General features: G+C 39.2%; 2 protein-coding genes across 2 annotated transcripts; both read left to right on the top strand.

The window, feature by feature from the left end:
* The first annotated feature begins 1,129 nt into the window (after positions 1 to 1,129).
* On the top strand, positions 1,130 to 11,024 carry LOC125886336 (solute carrier family 22 member 7-like). The gene is made up of 10 exons (XM_049572454.1): positions 1,130 to 1,589; positions 1,864 to 1,967; positions 5,286 to 5,440; positions 5,571 to 5,739; positions 5,803 to 5,926; positions 6,020 to 6,129; positions 8,521 to 8,735; positions 8,822 to 8,930; positions 9,045 to 9,251; positions 9,534 to 11,024. Exons 1-10 carry the CDS (start codon positions 1,212 to 1,214, stop codon positions 9,565 to 9,567), a joined length of 1,605 nt encoding a protein of 534 aa, XP_049428411.1. The 5' UTR covers positions 1,130 to 1,211; the 3' UTR covers positions 9,568 to 11,024.
* Positions 11,025 to 16,099: 5,075 nt separating this feature from the next.
* Positions 16,100 to 21,278, top strand: LOC125884110 (solute carrier family 22 member 7-like). Its single transcript, XM_049568912.1, has 10 exons — positions 16,100 to 16,638; positions 16,736 to 16,839; positions 18,351 to 18,505; positions 18,740 to 18,908; positions 19,136 to 19,259; positions 19,342 to 19,451; positions 20,145 to 20,359; positions 20,486 to 20,594; positions 20,810 to 21,016; positions 21,098 to 21,278. The coding sequence occupies exons 1-10, from the start codon at positions 16,258 to 16,260 to the stop codon at positions 21,138 to 21,140; spliced, it is 1,617 nt and encodes a 538-aa protein (XP_049424869.1). The 5' UTR covers positions 16,100 to 16,257; the 3' UTR covers positions 21,141 to 21,278.
* Positions 21,279 to 22,447: the final 1,169 nt, after the last annotated feature.

Below are 22,447 nucleotides of genomic sequence, written 5' to 3'. Positions count from 1 at the left end.
TTACATAAATACATCTAAATATCACAATATCGCACACTCATCATTTAATTATACCACATTAACAGCCTATCCGATTTTTTCCCCCAATGCCATTTTGGCAGCCTTTCTGTGGCCTTTCTGTGTTACATGTACACACAAGAAATCTAATTAAATTAAAAAATAAAATAGAGACAACCACCAAATGTAACACAGTTTAAGTTTAAGTCAGTGGGTAACTGTGGTTGTTTTTTGGAGGATATGACATTGAGTGTGTTTACAAGGTCTTTAGTATCCCAGTTTTGATTGGGTTTTTTAAGTATTCCATTTTTGTGTTTGTGCATGTAAACACCATATCACGAATTATGCCCTTTTCCCGGTTTCTATCGGAGTACCTGGAGTACTCCGATAGAAGCCGGGATACTGGAGCACGTATACGCCTTATCCCGGTCTCTGACGGCTGCCCGCCGTGTGCGCAGGTGCCAGAGTGATGCACCAGATATACAAGCAACATGGCGGCAACAAGAGCTTCCCATTTTTGGAGCGACGAAAAGACATCTTTAGACGGCAGAAGACACAGATGAAGTGGATGAGCCATAGCTGTAATGCGGCGTGAGTATTTACTAAAGCTAAGCCTGCTAGAAGCCACAGAGGTCTCATTTTTGTCTTACTTCTAAATATAATAAATATATCACATTTCCCGCTCAATCTGTTGTAAACAAAAGACGTAAAAGAGGTAACACACACCTGCGCAGATAGGATGCAGTGATCAGAAAACGGGTTACTGGTATTTATCATGTATACAGGGATATGAATAACCGGGTTTCTCTGTGTTCCATGTAAACATCATATCCCGGATAAGCCTCAACACCGGGATAAGCCTCAAAACTGGGATACTAAAGACCTTGTAAACACAGTCTGTGTGTTGTCTAAAGGAGATGATGATTTATCATCACACCCCTCTGACTTATATTTCATCCAATGGTCTTTGATACACTCCTGTTATCTTGTTACACAGTGATTTATGCAGATTGTTGTGGTTGCGCCAATACAGTTAAGTCAGTTTATAACAGACTGACTGTGTTTGCATCACATAGGGGGCACTGAAAAAGCTGGTTCTTTAGTGGATGATAATGATTAACGTGCCTCTGGTGAATGTGTCCAGTTAAGTGTCTGGGACCTAACTTCATATGGCTGTCGGAACATTTAACTTCTTGTGACGGCACAGCAGCAAAATGAAATTTGACAACATACTTTCAGAAATTAATGGATTTGGAAAATTCCAAATCAGACTATTTTTGATTCAGATCTTTGCTCGAATGACTCTGCCATGTCACTTTCTGCTGAATAACTTCATGGCGGCTGTTCCCTCTCACCACTGTAACATCACCGCTCTGGATGATGGAGGCATCTTTGGGAACTTATCTCAGCCAGAGAAACTGGCTGCTGGTGTGCCAACAGAGCCGGATGGGACTCTGAGCTCCTGTCAGATGTTTTTAAAGCCGCAGTATCATCTGGTAGGCTTAAACAGCAGTGAGGATGCATCTATTGTTCAGTGTCAGAACGGATGGGTGTATGACAACAGCACATTTAAATCTACTTTGGCAACAGAGGTAAGTTTCTTCAATAGATTTAACAGTATTTTTTTTAAGTAGCTATGTTTTAATCGAATACCATGTTCCTCAGAGACGTTAAAGACATTGGCATTTGTTCTGTAGACTTTTAATGTAGGCATTAAATCAAATGTTTGTTGCATCCTTTGTGGCTGAATTTTTAATTAAATGCAAACGTAAGAAACATTTAGTTTTGACTTGGTATTGAGTTCAGCTTCCACGATGGACAACTGCAAAATGTTTTACTGTAATGCTTTCAATCATGTCTTTGCAGTGGGATCTCGTGTGCAGCAGAAAAGGGATGAACAAGGCAACAGCCACAGTCTTCTTCATTGGTGTTATGGTCGGAGCCCCTATGTTTGGGTTTCTCAGTGACAGGTAGGCCTGTTAATAAAAAAAAATAAAAAACAAAAAAAAACCCACACTGCCTCTCTATAACAAATGTCAGATACAATTAAAGGGGATACTCCTCCAATTTTATACTTGAGGCTCATGTAGTTCTCAACAAGTCTCTCAACCCATACAACCACTTCAGTCATATTGCTATATCTTCACACGTCTGCCATCAGGCAGATGTACAGGAATGTAAAATCCAGGATAAGACTGACCAACAGCTTCTACCCACAGGCTATCAGACTGTTGAATAACAGAATGGAACGCAGCCCCTAAATTCTATTTTATTTAATTGTCTTGTGTGAAGGGAGACTGGCAGTTAAGAATTTCATTGTACGGTGCAAACCGCTGAGTTTTTCTACTGTGCATATGGCAATAAACCTCTTGAATCTTGAAGTGGTAAACTCCCATGTTAAAATGCCCAAATTAGCACATTCTAGTGGACGACAGAATAGCTCATATGACCATTAATGGCTGCAGTTTTAAACACATGGGTTAATGTCATCAGAAGGTCGCAGTTGCACCAAAACTACATGGTTAGGTTTTATGTTTTAGCTTTAAATAACTGTTTGGAAACGTTTCTCATGTGACATACAGTACAGGCCAAAAGTTTGGACACACCTTCTCATTCAATGCGTTTTCTTTATTTTCATGACTATTTACATTGTAGATTCTCACTGAAGGCATCAAAACTATGAATGAACACATGTGGAGTTATGTACTTAACAAAAAAGGTGAAATAACTGAAAACATGTTTTATATTCTAGTTTCTTCAAAATAGCCACCCTTTGCTCCGATTACTGCTTTGCACACTCTTGGCATTCTCTCCATGAGCTTCAAGAGGTAGTTACCTGAAATGGTTTTCCAACAGTCTTGAAGGAGTTCCCAGAGGTGTTTAGCACTTGTTGGCCCCTTTGCCTTCACTCTGCGGTCCAGCTCACCCCAAACCATCTCGATTGGGTTCAGGTCAGGTGACTGCGGAGGCCAGGTCACTCCATCACTCTCCTTCTTGGTCAAATAGTCCTTACACAGCCTGGAGGTGTGTTTGGGGTCATTGTCCTGTTGAAAAATAAATGATCGTCCAACTAAACGCAAACCGGATGGGATGGCATGTCGCTGCAGGATGCTGTGGTAGCCATGCTGGTTCAGTGTGCCTTCAATTTTGAATAAATCCCCAACAGTGTCACCAGCAAAACACCCCACACCATCACACCTCCTCCTCCATGCTTCACAGTGGGAACCAGGCATGTGGAATCCATCCGTTCACCTTTTCTGCGTCTCACAAAGACACGGCGGTTGGAACCAAAGATCTCAAATTTGGACTCATCAGACCAAAGCACAGATTTCCACTGGTCTAATGTCCATTCCTTGTGTTTCTTGGCCCAAACAAATCTCTTCTGCTTGTTGCCTCTCCTTAGCAGTGGTTTCCTAGCAGCTATTTGACCATGAAGGCCTGATTCACGCAGTCTCCTCTTAACAGTTGTTCTAGAGATGGGTCTGCTGCTAGAACTCTGTGTGGTATTCATCTGGTCTCTGATCTGAGCTGCTGTTAACTTGCCATTTCTGAGGCTGGTGACTCGGATGAACTTATCCTCAGAAGCAGAGGTGACTCTTGGTCTTCCTTTCCTGGGTCAGTCCTTGCTTCGTTGTAGCGCTGGATGGTTTTTGCGACTCCACTTGGGGACACATTTAAAGTTTTTGCAATTTTCCGGACTGACTGACCTTCATTTCTTAAAGTAATGATGGCCACTCATTTTTCTTTAGTTAGCTGATTGGTTCTTGCCATAATATGAATTTTAACAGTTGTCCAATAGGACTGTCGGCTGTGTATTAACCTGACTTCTGCACAACACAACTGATGGTCCCAACCCCACTGATAAAGCAAGAAATTCCACTAATTAACCCTGATAAGGCACACCTGTGAAGTGGAAACCATTTCAGGTGACTACCTCTTGAAGCTCATGGAGAGAATGCCAAGAGTGTGCAAAGCAGTAATCAGAGCAAAGGGTGGCTATTTTGAAGAAACTAGAATATAAAACATGTTTTCAGTTATTTCACCTTTTTTGTTATGTCCATAACTCCACATATGTTCATTCATAGTTTTGATGCCTTCAGTGAGAATCTACAATGTAAATAGTCATGAAAATAAAGAAAACGCATTGAATGAGAAGGTGTGTCCAAACTTTTGGCCTGTACTGTACGTCATGTGAAATCACTGACATATGTAGACTTACTATGTTTTTTTGTAAAAATAATGCTACATTTGACTTTTGGTTTCACACCGTGCATGAACACTGGTCTTCTGGATGAAAGTCCTGTGTTTGTTTGACCAATCCAGCTACCCTCCTTCCTACTCTATGCAGACCTTCTTGCTCTCTATACTTCCTCACCCGACTTCCTCTTTGCTCCTGTAATAATAAATATGACAGCTAGAGGTCGCAACCTTACAAAAAACATAAATATGTTTTTACAAAGTCTGACAAAAATTACAATAAAAATAAATAATGATGATGCTTGGGCTTGAGATATAACATTGTGTTAACCTGTGTTAAAAATTTTAGATGGATGGGGGATTTAGGAGACAAGGTAAATTAATGAAAAACACTGTTGAGCTGCATAATGGAAATTGTAGGATTCTGTGTTTTTGGATCTTGACCTAACAAGAGGCCAAAAGTCAGAACATCCCAGCCTCTGGTGCTTTCTTTCACATTATTCTGTCTTTAATCTGTGTACTGGGCACCAGTGGAGGCGTAAGATAATACGTTGGGCTTTGATTTAAGCAAGACAATTCTTAATGTAATGTTTAAGATCTCTAGTAAAAAAAAAAAAAGAGGTTGTTGGCACTCTATGGAAAATGATCCACCCGTTATGTAGATATCAGGTCCCCAGAAGGTGTGCCAGGATTTAAAGTCAAATTTTAAAGTGGTCAAACAGAGTAATTACATCTATCAGGTGACGCCATCGGGCCCAAAAATACTTTTTCCCATGGCAAAAGAGGCGTCTGTAAATGTCTATAAGTGTCTTAATATTTTAGAGTGTCACAACCCCTGTGAAATGACCCGTTTCACAATCATATTTGATCCATTCAGTCCGATATTATTTTGAATGTGTAGAGGAGCCACATGATTGAAACATATTATCCCCATTCAAGTTGCCCCTAAATCCTACACACTGTACCTTTAAGACAAGTTAAAAGATCATGTGCAAAGCATGGCCTTTTTTGTGAATTGAGAATAAATGTTCAAGGTCTGTCTCATTAGTTTTTAAGACAATAATTGTTAATATTTTTCTTTTCATGACCAGGTTTGGACGACGGCCGCTGCTGCTGGTATCTTATCTGTCGTCCGTATTGTTTGCAATTCTGAGTGCCTTCTCTTCATCGTATGTGATGTTTATCATCATGAGGTTTTTTACAGGGATGTCACTCTCAGGAATAAGTATCATCTCTATTGTTCTGAGTAAGTATGCTAATGTTAAAAAAATGAGATGAGGAAAATAGAATATGTTTCAATCTTTTTTTGGTTTTAGTCTCAAGAAATCATTTGTAAAATACGATCTGACTTTTCAGTTGTGCTAACGTTTCTCCAGATGTTGAATGGTTCAGCATTGAACACAGGACCTTTGCTGGTGTGATCATAAGCCTGGATTGGACAATTGGGACCTGGATTCTGGTGGGAATAGCATATTGCGTAAATGAATGGAGGAGGCTCATCGTGGCAGTGACCTTACCCATGATAGTGTCCATCATTACTTGGAGGTATTAAAGTTTCATATTTCAGAAGTCAATGTGTCACTGAACTCACCATGTTTGTTGCTTCAGGTGGCTCCCAGAGTCTGCGAGATGGCTCCTGGCAAAAGGAAAGGCAGACGAGGCTCATCAGTACATAATGCAATGTGCCACGATGAACAGCAGAACCAAGTGTATGGCCACCATCACACCCACGGTACATTTTGATGTTATTTACTAACAGTTTCACAATTAGTCCTGTCCACAAGTCTTATGAATGAATAGTTTTACTGTGTTTGCTCTCTCATAGGAGTTACTGCAATCTGTAAAAGGTGAAACTGACGATAAGAAGTACACTCTAGTGGATCTTTTCAAGACCCCAACTATTAGGAAACTGTCTATATGCTCAGGGATAGTGTGGTACGTATCAGTTTCATGACATGGGTTAAAGGAATTGTTTAGCCTAGCATTTTGGGAAAGATGCTTGTTTACTTTCTTTCTGACATCAAATGACTAGTAGGGACAAAGGTAGAGTGTTTATTTGCCTCATGTTGCCTGGGTCTTGGCCAAATACACTTGCACACCGCAAACACTAAAGCCACTGGCTTATGTATGTTCTGCAACAACCAAATCCACAACCAAATGTGGATGGACTCCGCCGTCTCTGATGCTGATTCAACATGCTAAAAAAAGTTGACCAGGGCTGACTAGCACCAACAGTGAGGAACATGCCACAAACTGACCAATGGCTGACTGGCAGCTTGGTGTGTCAGGGCCCTGAGATGAGAGGATCGACAACAATCTCCTGTTTGAGCACCAACAATGGTGTACCCAGAGGGGTAGTCCAGGGGGGCCATGGTCCCATAGCCTCCATTGGAGGCCGATACTACTGTCTTCAAGAGGCTGTGATACACTCAATTTTTAAGATAGCTATTTTTTGAGAATTCCCTAAATTCAGTTATGGCTTTTGGTTTTAGTGTGCCACTCTAAGATGTTCAGTGGCCCCATATGGCCACCCTTGTGAAACAGTTCGAGGGTCGTCACTGTACTAGGGCTGTAGTCTCCTGGTCGACTTGTTGATTATTTGGTCGATATGCTTTTGTCTGACCAAATTCTCATTGGTGGAATAATCGCAGGGTTACTTTCATTTTGGCAACAATTAAATCGTAGGCAACTGGACTTTGATTTTGTCTAGAAGACGTTTCGCCTCTTATCCAAGCGGCTTCATCAGTTCTCAACGCATCGGTCTGACTAGTCCTCACTAGTCTGACTAGTTTCATGCCCAGTGCCTCGTCGTCGCACTGCCGGCATTTTTGGCAGGGCATAAATACAAGGCATTCCATGGCGAAGCATAAAAAAAATATGCCAGCCTCAGAAAAAAATAATTTTGGTGGATACAGCCCCTTTCTGTGTTCCAACAAAACACACTCTACCAAGCACTCCTTTCCCCAACTCTCATACCTCCTTTTTCACCAAAGTCAGACTAGTGAGGACTAGTCAGACCGATGCGTTGAGAACTGATGAAGCCGCTTGGATAAGAGGCGAAACGTCTTCTAGACAAAATCAAAGTCCAGTTGCCTACGATTTAATTGTTGCCAAAATGGAATTGACCTGGATAAATGAGAATATCCACAGGGTTACTTTCATAAGGAGAAAAGTGCTACATCAATAGCTTTCCAGGATTAATCCATTATTTCCTGTGGCGTGGGGACAGGCTAAGTTACCTGTGAAAAAAGGGGTGTTTTCAAAGCTGTTGACAGAAAGTTGAACTCGCCCACCATACGCTCAGTGTCGCAGTGACGCAGACCTGTCAGTTTCTGTATACTGAAACCATTTCCCTCAGTGGAGACGAAGCTTGTATTTACTTGTAGTTCACAGATAAGAAACAATAAATTGTGAAGAAAGTAAAGCCTCCACTAAAATAGCATTTTAAGTCTTGTGTGTCATTTATCCTTCAGGGATTTATACTTCGGGATTTATCCTGGCTTCATATGAACAGAGGAAATCTCTGCTCGTCGCTAGGCTAATTTATACAATGTAAAACGCCATAGGCTGGTGCTAATAATGTTAGCATGTTATATTTGTTTGGAAAACGTGTTTAGTATAAGACAGTTGTTCTGTCAGTGAATGCTGTGAGTTGTAATGGAGCCAAACTGTGTGCCCTTACCTTTGTTAGATGTTGCTGTTGTCCCTGGTTTTATATGAGACAAGGGAAAGATTGCTAGTTGCTAGGCTAATTTATACAATGTAAAATGCCATAGGCTGGCGCTAATAACATTAGCATGTTGTATTTGCTTGGAAAACGTGTTTAGTATAAGACAGTTGTTTGTCGGTGAATCTTGTGAGTTGTAATGAAACCAAACTATGTGCTGTTACCTTGTTACTTTTCTGTTTGGACTTCAAAGGCCAGAAAACATGTTAATGAGTAGGCCCTGGAGGTGCTGGTAGGTGGATTTGGCACTTGTAGCAGAGCGAGGTAGCTGTTTCCCCTTGTTACCAGTGTATATGCTAAGCTAAGCTAATTGTAGTCTGGCTCCAGCCCTGTAGTTTAGTGGTATCAATCTTTTGATGTAACCCTAAGAAATAAAGCAAACAAATGCCTTTTCTAAAAATGTTGAGCTATGAATTTAACATAGTGTAAGTGACATAAATCAAACACTAGTGAATGTAAAATCGTGATAAATAATTATCACTCTGAGTATATATTAATGTAATATATGCCATGAGAAAATCTGCCTTTTTGCACTTATCAGGGTTAAAGGGTTAAAACTGGTGTGTGTGAATGTTTTAATGTTGTGTTCCATTTTCTAGGTATGGCGTTGCATTTACATATTATGGGATAAGTCTGAACATCACTGGGTTTGGACTGAACACATACCTCACACAACTCATATTTGCATCTATTGAAATGCCGTTGAAGATTGGTGTGTATTACTTCCTGGAGAAAGTTGGGAGGAGGTCTGGTGAAATGGGATCCATGCTGTCGACTGGTCTCTGTCTCCTAATCAACATGTTTGTCTCACAAGGTTATTTATTTTTTATTTTAATAAATCAAATTTTTGTTAACATATTGGAGAGTTGTCTTGACAAATATCTAAACGTTTTCCCCCAGATAAGTGGGTCATTCGTACTGTTGTGGGCGTCCTTGGAAAAGCCATGTCAGAAGCCTCATTCACAATCATGTACCTCTTCACAACTGAGCTCTTTCCTACAGTCGTACGGTAAGTCAGCAACAAACTCTTGTGACAAGTTTGACCATGAACAATGATTTTCTACTCTGCTGTGACAACATTTATTACAGGTTTACATTAACCTCAGCGCTTTTTGTTTTTCAGACAGAACGGTTTAGGCTACACCGCATTTGTGGCGCGGCTGGGTGTGTCCATATCTCCACTCATCATGCTATTGGAGGACGTGTGGCATCTCCTCCCTGCAGTCACTTACTGCACGGTGGCAGTTGTATCTGGTTTGGTGGTTTCACTGCTGCCTGAAACATTAAACATCCGACTGCCAGAGTACATCGAGGACATTGAGAAACCGAGGTAAAAAGGAGAGAAAGATTACATGTAATTCAATATTAAAGCTACGGTAAATGATTAGCTACCTCACTGAGCTTCACTGCCAAAGAGTAATCCAGTCAATCAAAGGCAACTGGATGTTTTGCAATTTCAGTGTGTCATTTACACAACTTTCTTTTGGATAATTGACATATTTTAATCATTTGCAGATGTCAAAAATAGAAACTGTTGTTTGAGTCTGCTCTTATACTACGTAATCTATTCATGATGCAAAAATGACCCACTTCCCTTTTGTCTAAATTGCAGGGGACAGTCGACAAGGAACAAGGAGATTCAATAAAAACCACTGTTATTGTTAACTAGAGTGATTATTTGCCACAATGAATTTGTTCTGTGAGTTTTAATAATGCAAGATGAGTTGATTTAATCTGCTTTGTAACCATAAAATTGTTAAAATCACTATAAATACTTGAACTAAGAGTCTTTCAGGATATAACATATCCACAGGTGTGCTGTCTTAATAATGTACTGTACAGAGGAAATTTGGACAAATACAAAGAGACAATGAGAGAGAAATGTAACTGTGAATTTACTTGAGGTTAGCAATAAAATTGTAATTCATGAGAACATGACTATGGATTTTATTGGAATTAGTTTCAGTTATTTCCTGCTGTCATGGCACAGGGTATATGGGACATTTGTATTCATGCACATGTTAATAAAAATTTGCCTTTAAAAAACACTTAAAAAGACAAAGAGAGATAGTCCATACATTGAATATCTTGGTTTAGCTTGCTGCTGGTACAGTTGAGGTTGGTGGTGCAGTAATATCAGTAATTTTCCAGTTGTTGTTTTTTTTTTTATTATTATTTATTTTTTTGTCAGTCTAAACAATCCACAGGAGCAGTTGACTTGTGACTTTCGCATATCCCTATTACTCACAACACACACATGCGGCAGTAACTCAGTCCATAGGGACTTGGGTTGGGAACCGGAGGGTCACCTGTTTGAGTCCCCGGCCAGACCAAATATGGAGCGTGGACTGGTGGCTGGAGAGGTGCCAGTTCACCTCCTAGGCACTGCCGAGGTGCCCTTGAGCAAGGCACCGAATACCCCAACCGCTCGGGGCGCCTGACCAAGGCAGCCCCCTCACTCTGAGAACTCTCCACTTTGTGCATGTATAGGTCCTGTTTGTGTGTGTCTTTCAAACCTGTGTGTTAATGACAAAAAAAGTGAAAAAACTGAATTTCCCCTCAGGGGGATTAATAAAGTATATTAAAAAAAAAAAAAAAAAAATGTTTGGAGCAGTCATGATATGGTGCCCCTGGAGCAGTTTTGGGACTCGATACCTTGCTCAAGGGCACTTTCCTGGTGCCCAGGAGTGTGAACTGGCACCTCTTCAACTGCCAGTCCACACTCCAAGCCAAGCCAGTATGTGCTACTGCTGCCTCCCATTTGGTTTTTTGAAAAATTAAAACTCTGACCTGCTGGTGGTGCTACAGAAAAACTCAAAAGATAGAATAACTTATTAGGATTCATCCTCTGGCATTGTTGATATCTGTAATTATATGCAGTGTTTCACGTACTTTAATTGTTTAGGCCTTTCATCCCCTACATTGTAAACATTTGGCCTTCATTTATTGAACTGATTTTCTATATTTATGATACTTGTGTGTAGCAACTCATAATGTAATAATTTAAATGTGATAAAAGCTCATAATGTAAGAAAAACAATGTAATAACAGCTTTGTGCATAATGGGAAAATTCTTACATAATAAACTAAGCAAAAAATTCTCTCTTCCTGGAACTATTTCAGTTTTACATGGAACAAGTGAAGTCCTTAATTTAAAGCAGCTGGACTTGGTCTGTTTGGTCTACAAAATATTTTCATCAATCAGTTTCAAACTGATTTAGCCTCTTGAATGTGTGACAAAATTCAGGATTACAAGATATCCAGTGACCTAAATGAGAACTTTTACAGAGATGGTGCTGAATTTAATATACTGGGTGATTCCTGGCATATGAAATAATAGATCCATATTATTTTAGTTACTTTGACTGTTAGTTGGTGCATTTACCAGTGATAATGCACTATAGCTTTTCTGACAGAAATACACTAGGCTACATGTTATAATCCACAGGTCATAAACGTGTTAGTCTTTCTGACATATATGCAGTAGATATCATGAGCCTACAATGATGAACGCACTAGCTGTCCTGACAGAAAGTATTTTTACCTTATATCCTAACTTCTCTCACATACCATTGTTTATCATAGTTGCCAGTAATTAGACACTTTTTTAGTCAGTCTACAAATAGTTTTCAGAGTATCTGTAACATTTTAACAGCTTATTAGTCGATAATCAACAATTCGAATGTTTGGCTTTATTCTGTAGATGTTTGACAGATTAACTATAGAGTCAGGGACGCCGCCAGGAATTTTGGGCCCATGAAAAAAAATCACTTTGGGCCTCCCTGTGCAGCTGTTGTCAGCACATCTCTAGGACCTAACTGACCCATTAAAAACTTTACATAACTCTAACTTTGAAGCCTTGCAACTGTCTTGCTTCTTGTTGTTCAATACTACCAGTACAATATTTACTGCTAGTGAGTTGTACATGCAACAGTCTGCATACAGTATGCAATTCAATATTTGATGCAAGATTAAAAACTGCCATAAAAAATGTCCTAAAGGCCATCTTTTACAGTCTTAATGTAATTTTTATTGTAAAATCCCAAAATGGAAAATTCTCTTAACATTAATGAAAGACTTAAAAAATAACTTAAATATAGGCTACATTAACTTTTCAATCAAAATAAATTAAGATCATCATCTCAAAATAATAAAAACAGCAGATTTTTTAACTTAGCTGCACATATATGCCAACAAGAAAATAAAGTTGAAATGGAAAATTATATTAAAAGGCCTCATGGAGGTGCTGAGTTAGGCTACTTAATGTTTCATTGTTTCATAATAATCATTATGTGGAAAAATAATTTGTTTGAATTTCTGTCATTAAAAAAATATTTCGTTTTCTTTTTTGTAATGGTAAAAAAGAGCGAGAGAGAGAGAAATTCCTACAGACTCCCTGCAATGATGCTAACTGGCATGTGTTGCTCACCTTCTTCATTGGGATGGGGAGGAGTAAAGTTATGGGGGGACAGGGCTGCTGCTTCCGACTCATCTGTTGTTGAGTCTGGTAAAAGAGACAGGGACAACTGATTTATTATGAATATCTTGCTAAACATTTACCTGCACTGATTAAATGTAGGTTAAAAGGAGTGAAATGTAGGCTAACACTAGTCTGTAGCTAGCTTATTTCACTATGGACATTAAGCTAACAGGTTCATTTCTACCACTCACAGACTATAGGCTACCCACCTTTCTTGCAGAAAAACTGGCTTATATGTTGACACCCTTTCTTTTGCCTCTCCTCTCTCTCTTTTCTCCCTTTCCTTTTATGAAAACCGGATTTTCTTTTAGTACTAGTCTAGGTAGCATGATGACTGTAGCGTTCTAGCGCAACTGCTGACTGTTGCTAGGCACCGTCACCGTCAGTGCGCTAAGGCGGACCAAACCATTTCATGCAGATACAGGGGGTGGTCAGTCAACATGCATGTTCACTTTTTGGTCAATGGAGATATTTAACTTATACTGGCAAAAACAAGTAAAAACAAAGAGATCATTAATTTTATTACTATATTTGAAAAAAATATCCTTAATGGTGATGGTTTAATAATTTTATATTAATTTTTACCTGTTTTTGGAATCGTCCTAACTTTTCTCCCCTATAGGCGCCACTGTATGTGACAGTGTATCAACATACATATATTCTCAGAGTAATTTAGCTGAACTTATACTATTCACTCCAGCTATGCAGCATAGGTTGAGTGAATAGTTCAAGTTAAAGGTCCAGTGTGTAGGATTTAGTGGCATCTAGCAGTGAGGTTGCAGATCGCAACCAAATGAAATTTCTCCCGTGGCCGTGTATGTGGGGGAACTACAGTAGCTGACATGAAGACACAAATGGCCCTCTCTAGAGCCAGCATTGGATTTTTCCATTCTGGGTTATTGTAGAAATAAAATGGCATACTCCTTGGAAGAGTACTGGTTCTGTGATGGCACCCTCTGAGGTAACAAAAACACAACAATTCTTAGTTTCAGGTGATTATACATTCAAGAAACTAGTTGTGAATATTTATAATGTTTATGCCAATGCTCCTTAAGCTTACACATTGGACCTTTAAACTTAATTATTCTGACAATATGTAGTTAATTGCCATACTGGCTGAATCTTATCTAATAAGCTTATGAAGTGTTAGAGATATTTTATAAAATACCTGTGGGTGGACTATCCATATAAAGTGTTACCAACACTTTTAATTCAGTCGGTTAAATTTGCCTTCAAATGCTTTCTGTGAGGGAGAACTTCTCCATTGTGCAAGATGAAATACATCACCACTGAAAGGAGCCACCTAGTGGCCAAAGTAAGAGACACAGTTTTATAGGTTGTTTATTAAACAGTGTGCTGCATGGGATAGCCAACATTGAAAGTACATGGAATTATTAAGTATGGAACAACCAGAGGTGGGTAGAGTAGCCAATATTGTACTCAAGTAAGAGTACTGATACTTTAGAACAATAGTACTCAAGTAAAAGTAAAAAGTAGTCATCCAAATAATTACTTGAGTAAAAGCAAAAGAGTATTTGGTGAAAAAACTACTCAGGTACTGAGTAACTGTTGAGTAACGTCTGATTTATTTGTAAAATAAGAACATGAACGTAATCAATCAATCAAAAATAATAATCTGCAAATTCATGTATTTTAAACGATACCCCTTGAACTAAAACAAAAATAAATTAAATCTTTACCAACATAACATATATCAAGGCACAAGAAACACAAATATATTCTTGTATATATATATATATATATATATATATATATATATATATGTAATTATGTACTCAGAGGTGGGTAGAGTAGCCAAATATTGTACTCAAGTAAGAGTATTGTTGCTTTAAAACAATATAACTCAAGTAAAAGTAAAAAGTATTTTGCATTAAAACTACTCTGAAAAGTACAATTTATCCAAAAAGTTACTCAAGTAAATGTAACTGAGTAAATGTAACTAGTTACTACCCACCTCTGGGAACAACTATTTCACATGCTAAGAATCACCTAGTGCACTAAAGTCACTGTCCCTGTAAATGTTCTCATTTGTCCAGGTCACTGTAGTCTGTAGTCCTGAGCTGTCACACATCCAAGGGGCTTCATCAGTTTGGAACTGATTGATGAAAGTGTCTTCAAGTCTAGATCAACAGACAAAGTCCAGGTGCTCCATTATAAGGACTCCACTTGTTCCTTGTAAACCAAGAAGGGTACCTTTGCTTGAAGAAGAAAATGAGGGCTCGCTTTTAAAACTATTACACCATATACTGAATTTATCATGTTACTTAACAATTATTTGCTTAGCTTATAATGTAATACTTTCCTACACTGTATTAACTTATTAAACTATGCACAAAATGTTATGCATTCATGGCTTTCTTACATTATGTGCTGATTATTATATTATGAGCTTTTATTGCACTTAAATTATTACAGTATGCGTGGTGATTACATTATGAGTTGTTACAAATGTGTTTTATTCACAGTGGTTTCACTGCTGCTTGGGAAATGTCACCGGTGTCACCATAATAACCTTAAATATCCTTCCTGTCCTTCACAGTGGCACTGCCAAGGGGTGGCCAGGAAGGGGCCATGGCCACCCTGATACAATCGCTGGCTAATGGGACTCCTTAACCGTCATAATGACATGGTTTTCAACTAGCCTGTATACTACAACAGTAAAACATCAGGTTTAATATTATGTTTGTAGGTAAGTATAACATCACACTCAGTTTGAGCTGCTTACGTCTGGGCGTTGATTTAGGGTCCCTGAAGCCAGTCGGAGCACATATAAGAAGTCCTTTATTCCCTATGCCATACAGCCAATGAACACAGAATGACTGCAGGAAAACTATTGTTTTTATAAGACTTTGATTTTTGAGAGAATAAAGAATAAAGTTATCTCGTCTTGTCGTGTCTTGTCTTAAAAGTAAGGCATTTGTTCCAGGCATGCCACCCCAAGATTTTCAGTGGCCTCACCTGACCACCCCTGTGAAAAGTTTCCAGGGGTGCAACTGGTCCTGCACGATGAAACTAACCAAGAAATGTTCCTTACAATGTTTATTGTAATGGCAATGAAGTTAACTCACCAAACCAACCAATTAATGGCAACCCATCCAACAGTTGTGGAGACACAAAATGTCATCATGAGGGCATCACAAAGTCAGTCAATGTCTGTACTTTATTTCATGGCAATCCATCAAATAGTTATTACATTACAGAGATTTTGTCATGGACCTTAGATCTTGTGTATCTTACCCACTACAGTCTTTAAGGAATCAAATCAATTTTCTTCCACAATCAGACATTTTCAGTCATTAGACAACAACCCATCGTCCCCAGTATTAGGTAAATCTTAAATTGGCTTTTCAAGGGGGGGTATTGTGATGCTTCAGGACATGTACAGTATCAACAGGAAGGTACTTTGGTGTCACAGTGTCACTAGCAAATTATTACCTCTGCTAAGGGTGTTGTGTTTTCAGTAGGTCCGTTTGTTTGTCTGTCAGATGGATAACCGAAAGTGTACTTTTCATGAAACATGGTGAAAGGTTAAGGTAAGGTAAGGTAACTTTATTTGTACCCAGAGGTTGATTTAGTTCACAGTTTAAGTGGTTGTAGCAAGGGCCCAGGAGGAACCCATAAAAGTTTGGAGCATACCCATGTCACATGTGGATACAAGTGCTTGTACAACTTCACAGCACATTGACACATTCTCTTTAGCTGACCATTAACCCATGACATCTAACAGTGTGCAACAGGATAGTGTCACACTTTTAAACTGACATCTTGTGTGCTTTGTGATATCATTCTCTGGGCTTCACTCCAAACTGGAAGTGTTGTATCATTTATTCTGAAGATGAAGTTTGAGAACGTGCTGGCAGAGCTGAACGGCTTTGGTAGATTCCAATTAAAGACGATCCTCTTGATGGTAATTCCTCGTATGACTTTGCCTTTTAACTTTCTGCTGAATAATTTCATCGCGGCTATTCCGTCTCACCACTGCGACATCAGCTCTCTGGATGATGGAGGACTTTTTAGGAATTTATCCCAAGCGGAGAGGCTTCTTGTTAGTGTTCCACTCCAGGAGGATGGGACTCTGAACTCGTGTCAGATGTTTGCAGAACCTCAATATCATCTGCTGCTCAACTCCTCCAACATGGCTGAGCTACCCACAGTGCCATGTCAGAATGGATGGGTATATGACAACACCACCTTCAAGTCTACTCTGGCCACAGAGGTGAATGTTTATATCAAACTAATCCAAAAGTGATACAAATCCCAAGTTAGCCATTTGAATGTTACTTTTCTTTGTCTCTTGTCTGTTTCCCTCACAGTGGGATCTGGTTTGTGATAAAAGAAGAGTGAACAGAGCCACAGCCACTATCTTCTTCATGGGGGTCATGGTTGGAGCAGCAGTGTTTGGCTACTTTAGTGACAGGTGTACATGCCTTTTATTCTTCGACCAGACATTTTTGGGTCTGTGTGGTTAAATTGCACAACTTTAAGAGAAACTTATACATTGAAATGTGTTTTTGCTTTAGTATGATAACTGTTGTAATAGAGTAAGTTCAACCAAGTTGAAACAGCAAACATGTTGAGAGAAACATAATGCAGAGCAAATGATGTTTTCTGTTACATAATGAGGAATTGTTGCTACTGAACCATACTGAACGTACCAGCAAAATGTTCACTTACAATGTATTTCAGTTGTTTTCCACCAAATTATGCAATCTTGCAATACAGTATCCACTTGTAGTGACCACATCACTGCCATTTTATTACCTTTTAAATGACACTAAACCAAAATTACAATCCCTCCCTCACTTTAACCAAAGTGCCTTCATTGCCCAAACCTAAGAGAGGAGTCTGGGTGCAACCCTAAGATTCTGGTGCCAAGGTCCTGCATTCTGTATGCCCCCCATCCTCCTTGTGAAGCCTACGTGGTACATGAATGTAGTGTTTCATAACTTAAAAGAAGCATTGTGTCTGAACATAACCCAGGCAGTGATTACACTGCTGAAACATGTTTAAGAAAGCAGTTTCATGACATACACATGTGATTTCTAAGACACAGGGTTGTGCTTTGGTATATCATCTGATGTCTGTTTTTCGTCATTGCCAAATTTTACTAACACCTGTATGGAATCAAAAATTGGGTTCAAACATTGAGGCATCAATTATGCATGGGACAGTGTGAAATACAGCCAGTGCAGCTGCACTAGGAGACTTGGTCTGATGAGGACAGACAGTGCACTCCAGGACAGAGAAGCTTAATTTGTCCAGTTTGCTCAAATATAAATGCACCAAAACAGAAGCAAACTCTGTACTTCTTATTTGGAAAGTCCAAAGTTAATACTCAGCTATCGGCTGACTAAATGTTAATGTACAGAAAGTGTTACTGAGTACAGCTTCACAGGCTATGAAAAACCCTTCACCTAACCTGACCCTATGTCTAACCTTTATCCCAAACAAAAAATTTACCCTTTAACCCAAACCTAACCTGCACATCGACCATCTTATGACTACTTTTAATTCTACACACAGCGGACTCTATATAAGGAATATATTTGTAAAAATATTTTGTCACACCTTTTCCATTGGTTCCGAACTGGTGGGTCACGGTCCCAAAGTGTGTCCCAGGTCCATTCTGAATGGGCCGCAAGTGACTTGCAAATGTTTCAAGTAACACTTTATTTTAAAATACAGTACATTTCCAGCACAGAGCTTTTATTTTGAAGTGCCGTTTTGTGCTGTAGACTGACCAACAGTTACTTGACAGAGACAGCAAACTAGCTCAACCACATGGCCAAATCCAAGTATGACGCTGAATATATTACACTGTGGGACCTCGAACTAATGACAAAGGGGACATCTGGACCTCATGGCTGGACCAGTTGAGAACCACGGACCTATTGTACAGATTAATTCTATAACTATTTTGTCACACAGGTTTGGCCGAAAAATCATGCTTCTGGTGTCATATGTGACAGCTGCCATCTTTGGATTTGCAAGTGCTTTCTCATATAATTTTGCCATGTTTGCTGCCATGAGGTTCTTCACTGGACTTGGAATATCTGGAATAAGTATTATCACCATCGTCCTTTGTGAGTTTAATGTCGTAGCATCTTTTTTTCAATATTAATCTTACAAAAAAAAGTAACACAAATATTTACTGAGATTATAGTATAAAATCCATTTCTGTTCAATTAGATTTGTTTTAACGTCGATAAAATTTCTCATAAAAAAGTATGATTTGTTGATAGAGTTGTAATGAGTCAACCGTAACTATTGCCTAGTGTGTTTTAATGGATTTGATTTATTATCATTGCTCTTTACAGGTATTGAATGGGTGGACATTAAGCATCGAACTGCAGTGGGCGTTCTTATGAGCATGGACTGGAGTGTTTGCACTGCTGCGCTACCTTTGGTTGCCTACTTTGTGAATGACTGGAGGCACCTCACTGCCGTAGCAACCACCCCGCTGTTTCTCGCAATGATTTCCTGGTGGTAAGGATGAAATAATAATTGAGCTCTAGCCATATTAAGTAATTTTTTTTTTTCCAGTTCCAAGCTAACCTAACACAAACAAGTCATGTGAACTTTCAGAATAAAGATCCTTATTCTTATTAATAGCATGACTTTTGGTTTCAATGAGGCACGGGTGCCACTTAGGAGTTTATGTGAAAAAAAAATAGTTTAAAATCTGTGATATTACAAACTGCACTTTGTCACAGGTGGCTCCCCGAGTCTGCCAGATGGCTGATAAGTACTGGAAAGGTCAACAGGGCTCACTTTTACTTGAGCAAGTGTGCAGAAGCCAACGGCAGAGAGCAGTTCATGGCTGACGTAAAGCCTGAGGTACAAATTTTTACATGATCTGATCTAGTCAGAATTTAATACCTGCTATAACTATGATCAACATTTCCTTTTCACTCTACAGGTTCTGTCCAAAGTAATACTTGTAGAAAATGAAAACAGGAAATATTCCTACCTGGACCTTGTGAGGACACCCAGAATGAGGAGGCTGGCTCTACTTACTGCCATTGTTTGGTATATACCTTGTTTTTGCCTTTAAACAACTGAGATGTTCACCTTTTAAATCTTGGAAAAATGTATTATGTGTACAATGCACTGTCCATATGTGATCGCTCAACCTGGCAGCAACTAAGTTTAAAGATGCTGACACACCAAACCGACATCAAAGAACTAGCGGCAACGAAAGCCAACTGTTGCATCGTATACGTCACCTCACGTCGCCCTGTGTCAGTTGCATTTGAACACACTACAAAGACAGTACATTCGACGGCCAAGTAGCACGTACGTTCTGCGGCTGCATGAGAGGAAATAACGCAAAAAGGGAAACCGGAAGTTTGAGGAATGAATCTGTGCTTTGGAATGCACAGATTTAGATATAGCACTTATCATAGAAACAGTATGATAATTCACTCTAAGGTGTCCTCAAATAACAGACCAGGCAGATAGTCTTTGCACAACAAGACACTGTGTATTGTCCTAGCTAAGTACATTCCAACATCCAGTCCAAGTTGTAATGCAACACAAAGTACTGATGCCATGGTTACCCACAGCTTACTTGCATACTGATTGAGATTACTGGTTTAACATTTGACCGTTGAAGAATCCTGTTGCAGACACCTGCCAGCCAATCAGAAACTAGTGTTTTCTGGGGCAAATGTGTAACTTTTAAGATAAATGAATTTGTCCTCTGTCTCTCTCTGTTGATAGGTTTGGAGTGGCCTTTACGTATTACGGAATCAGCTTGAATGTCACTGGATTTGGTCTGAACATTTATCTCACACAGTTCATCTATGGAGTCATTGAACTTCCAGCAAAAGCATTTAGCTTTTTCTCTCTGAGCAAAACTGGCCGAAGGTTGAATCAAACAGGAACACTTCTTATGACTGGACTGTGTATATTCTGCAACATGTTTGTCCCTAAAGGTAAATGATCACAAAAACTGCCACTGGGGGTTGCCAAAGTTGTGAATAGTGGAATTTTAGACATTGTGGCTTTAAATTTAATACAAGGTGGAGTTATAATGTCTTCTCATAACTTTTTCTTTTCAGATAAGGGGCTGTTTCAGACAGCTGTGGGGGCTTTGGGCAAAATGTTCTCCGAGGCAACTTTTACAACTGTATATCTGTACACATCAGAGCTTTACCCCACAGTAATGAGGTCAGTAAACTGTCTAATATGGAGCTTATATTTTGCACATGAACAAACAGCATATATATCTAGAGGCCTCTGAGTTTACTGTGACATCTTGCTAGCTGAACACATGATCAGGTCTTTATAAATCAGACAGTGCACAAGACTTGAGGGAGTCGCAGTTGTATCCTGAAACTGATTTCCCTGATTGCTACAGATTTGTTGTATTTTTTGTTACATAGGCAAAATGGATTGGGGTTCTGTGCTGTCATGGCTCGTTGCGGTGTGTCTGTATCCCCCCTGATCATGCTTCTAGAAGAGGTGTGGGGCCATTTGCCGAGTACTATTTTCTCCCTGGTGGCTGTTGGTGCAGGGCTATCAGCTTATTTTCTACCAGAGACAAAAGACATCCGTCTACCAGAGACTATTGAGGATGTGGAACTAACAAGGTACTGGGCCTTAATTTCAATTGCATCGAAACATATAAATGAACGTTGTCTTAGAAAATAAAAACGTCTTTTGTGTTTCAGGAGAAGATCAATCTGCGCATCTGACGAGAAAGCTCAACTCTAAATGGACCTCATCTTCATTGCAACCAAAAGGCCTCCACGTTTAGTTGCAGGGTAGATCAGTGGGAGTAATGTGTTTTAACGTGTAGTAATGAACAAACCATTGTTTCTTAAAGAATTTTTTAATACATTTGCATTGTTTTAAAGATGGGAACATGTGGATGGTAAAGGTTAAAAGGATGCAAGAAAGGGGAATGATATGAGAAGGGGGCAATCTGAGATGGCAGATTGTTCTGCCTGGCCCGCTGGAGAAAAACTGAGGAAGGATACCCACTTAACAATGCAGAAATGTTAACCTACTCAAGGCCAACATGCTCAACACTGTAATGTACAATCATGTTACATATGTTTTCTTTTCCAGGACACACTGGGCTACATGCTGCAGTGATGTCATGAATGTATTACTGTATTATATGACCTTAAATACGTAAGAAAAACAAAATGAAACTGAATTTGACAGATATTTATTCAAATCACACAATTGTGAACAAGACTTTTGCCTTTTGAAATGTGTTCTTCTAGGCCTTGGTGAGCAGGGAAAAGTAATTAAACACCATAGACAACATAAATCAAAAAGTATTTACATCTCTGTCAGACGCACCTCTATTCATTTTTTGTCTTAAATGTTAGTTGTGCCATTCCTGCAAGCTGTTCCTGTCTGCAATGACACACAGGGACACATTGCACGAGACCAGTGGTTCCCATCTGGTCCAGCCATAGGGTCCAGATTTCTCCTTAGTTGTTCGTCAAGGTCCATACAATTTAATATATTCAGTGTCATACTTGTATTTGGCCATGTCGTTGAACTAGTTTGCTGTCTCCCTCAAGTGGTCACTCACTCTACAGCTGGGATATGGCACTTCAAAATAAAAGCTCTGTGCAAGAAATTCACTGTATGTTAAAATTAAAAAAATTAAATTAAACATGACACATTTGTGACCCTCATACACAAGTATATGAAAAATTATGTGTATATGTAAGTATATATAAAAATGCACCAATGACCAACAATAAAAACAGCATGAAAATAAGTCAAGTGTTTTGTAAGTTGTAAACTTTGCAGACAGTGGAAAGCAATCATACTGAATGGTTACACATAGACTGGATGATTATGTACTCTAGGCTTGTAGAATGTAACACACTGCATTACACTGTAATACTTCTTGCCTATTTCTGTGTGCTGAAAGGATCATCTACACATTGTTTATTACACTTATTTACACCGATGACATCCTACTTAATATTTCAGCCACTGCCCAGACTCCACAGTTCTACGGATAGTTGGATGTCATGCTATTCTGTTATGTAAGG

Source organism: Epinephelus fuscoguttatus, linkage group LG3 (genome assembly GCF_011397635.1).
Source record: "Epinephelus fuscoguttatus linkage group LG3, E.fuscoguttatus.final_Chr_v1".
NCBI classification, from domain to species: Eukaryota; Metazoa; Chordata; class Actinopteri; order Perciformes; family Serranidae; genus Epinephelus; species Epinephelus fuscoguttatus.
Note: the sequence above shows the minus strand (reverse complement) of the source record. Positions and strands in the feature narration are given on the sequence as shown.

Excerpts from the sequence above, each read along its gene's own strand:
- LOC125886336 (XM_049572454.1), top strand. The coding sequence starts at position 1,212 with ATGAAATTTGACAACATACTTTCAGAAATTAATGGATTTGGAAAATTC. Across the intron at positions 6,130-8,520 it reads ATATGCTCAGGGATAGTGTG|GTATGGCGTTGCATTTACAT; the intron begins GTACGTATCAGT and ends TCCATTTTCTAG. Across the intron at positions 8,931-9,044 it reads CTCTTTCCTACAGTCGTACG|ACAGAACGGTTTAGGCTACA; the intron begins GTAAGTCAGCAA and ends TTTGTTTTTCAG.
- LOC125884110 (XM_049568912.1), top strand. The coding sequence starts at position 16,258 with ATGAAGTTTGAGAACGTGCTGGCAGAGCTGAACGGCTTTGGTAGATTC. Across the intron at positions 18,506-18,739 it reads TATTATCACCATCGTCCTTT|GTATTGAATGGGTGGACATT; the intron begins GTGAGTTTAATG and ends TGCTCTTTACAG. Across the intron at positions 20,360-20,485 it reads CAACATGTTTGTCCCTAAAG|ATAAGGGGCTGTTTCAGACA; the intron begins GTAAATGATCAC and ends TTTTCTTTTCAG.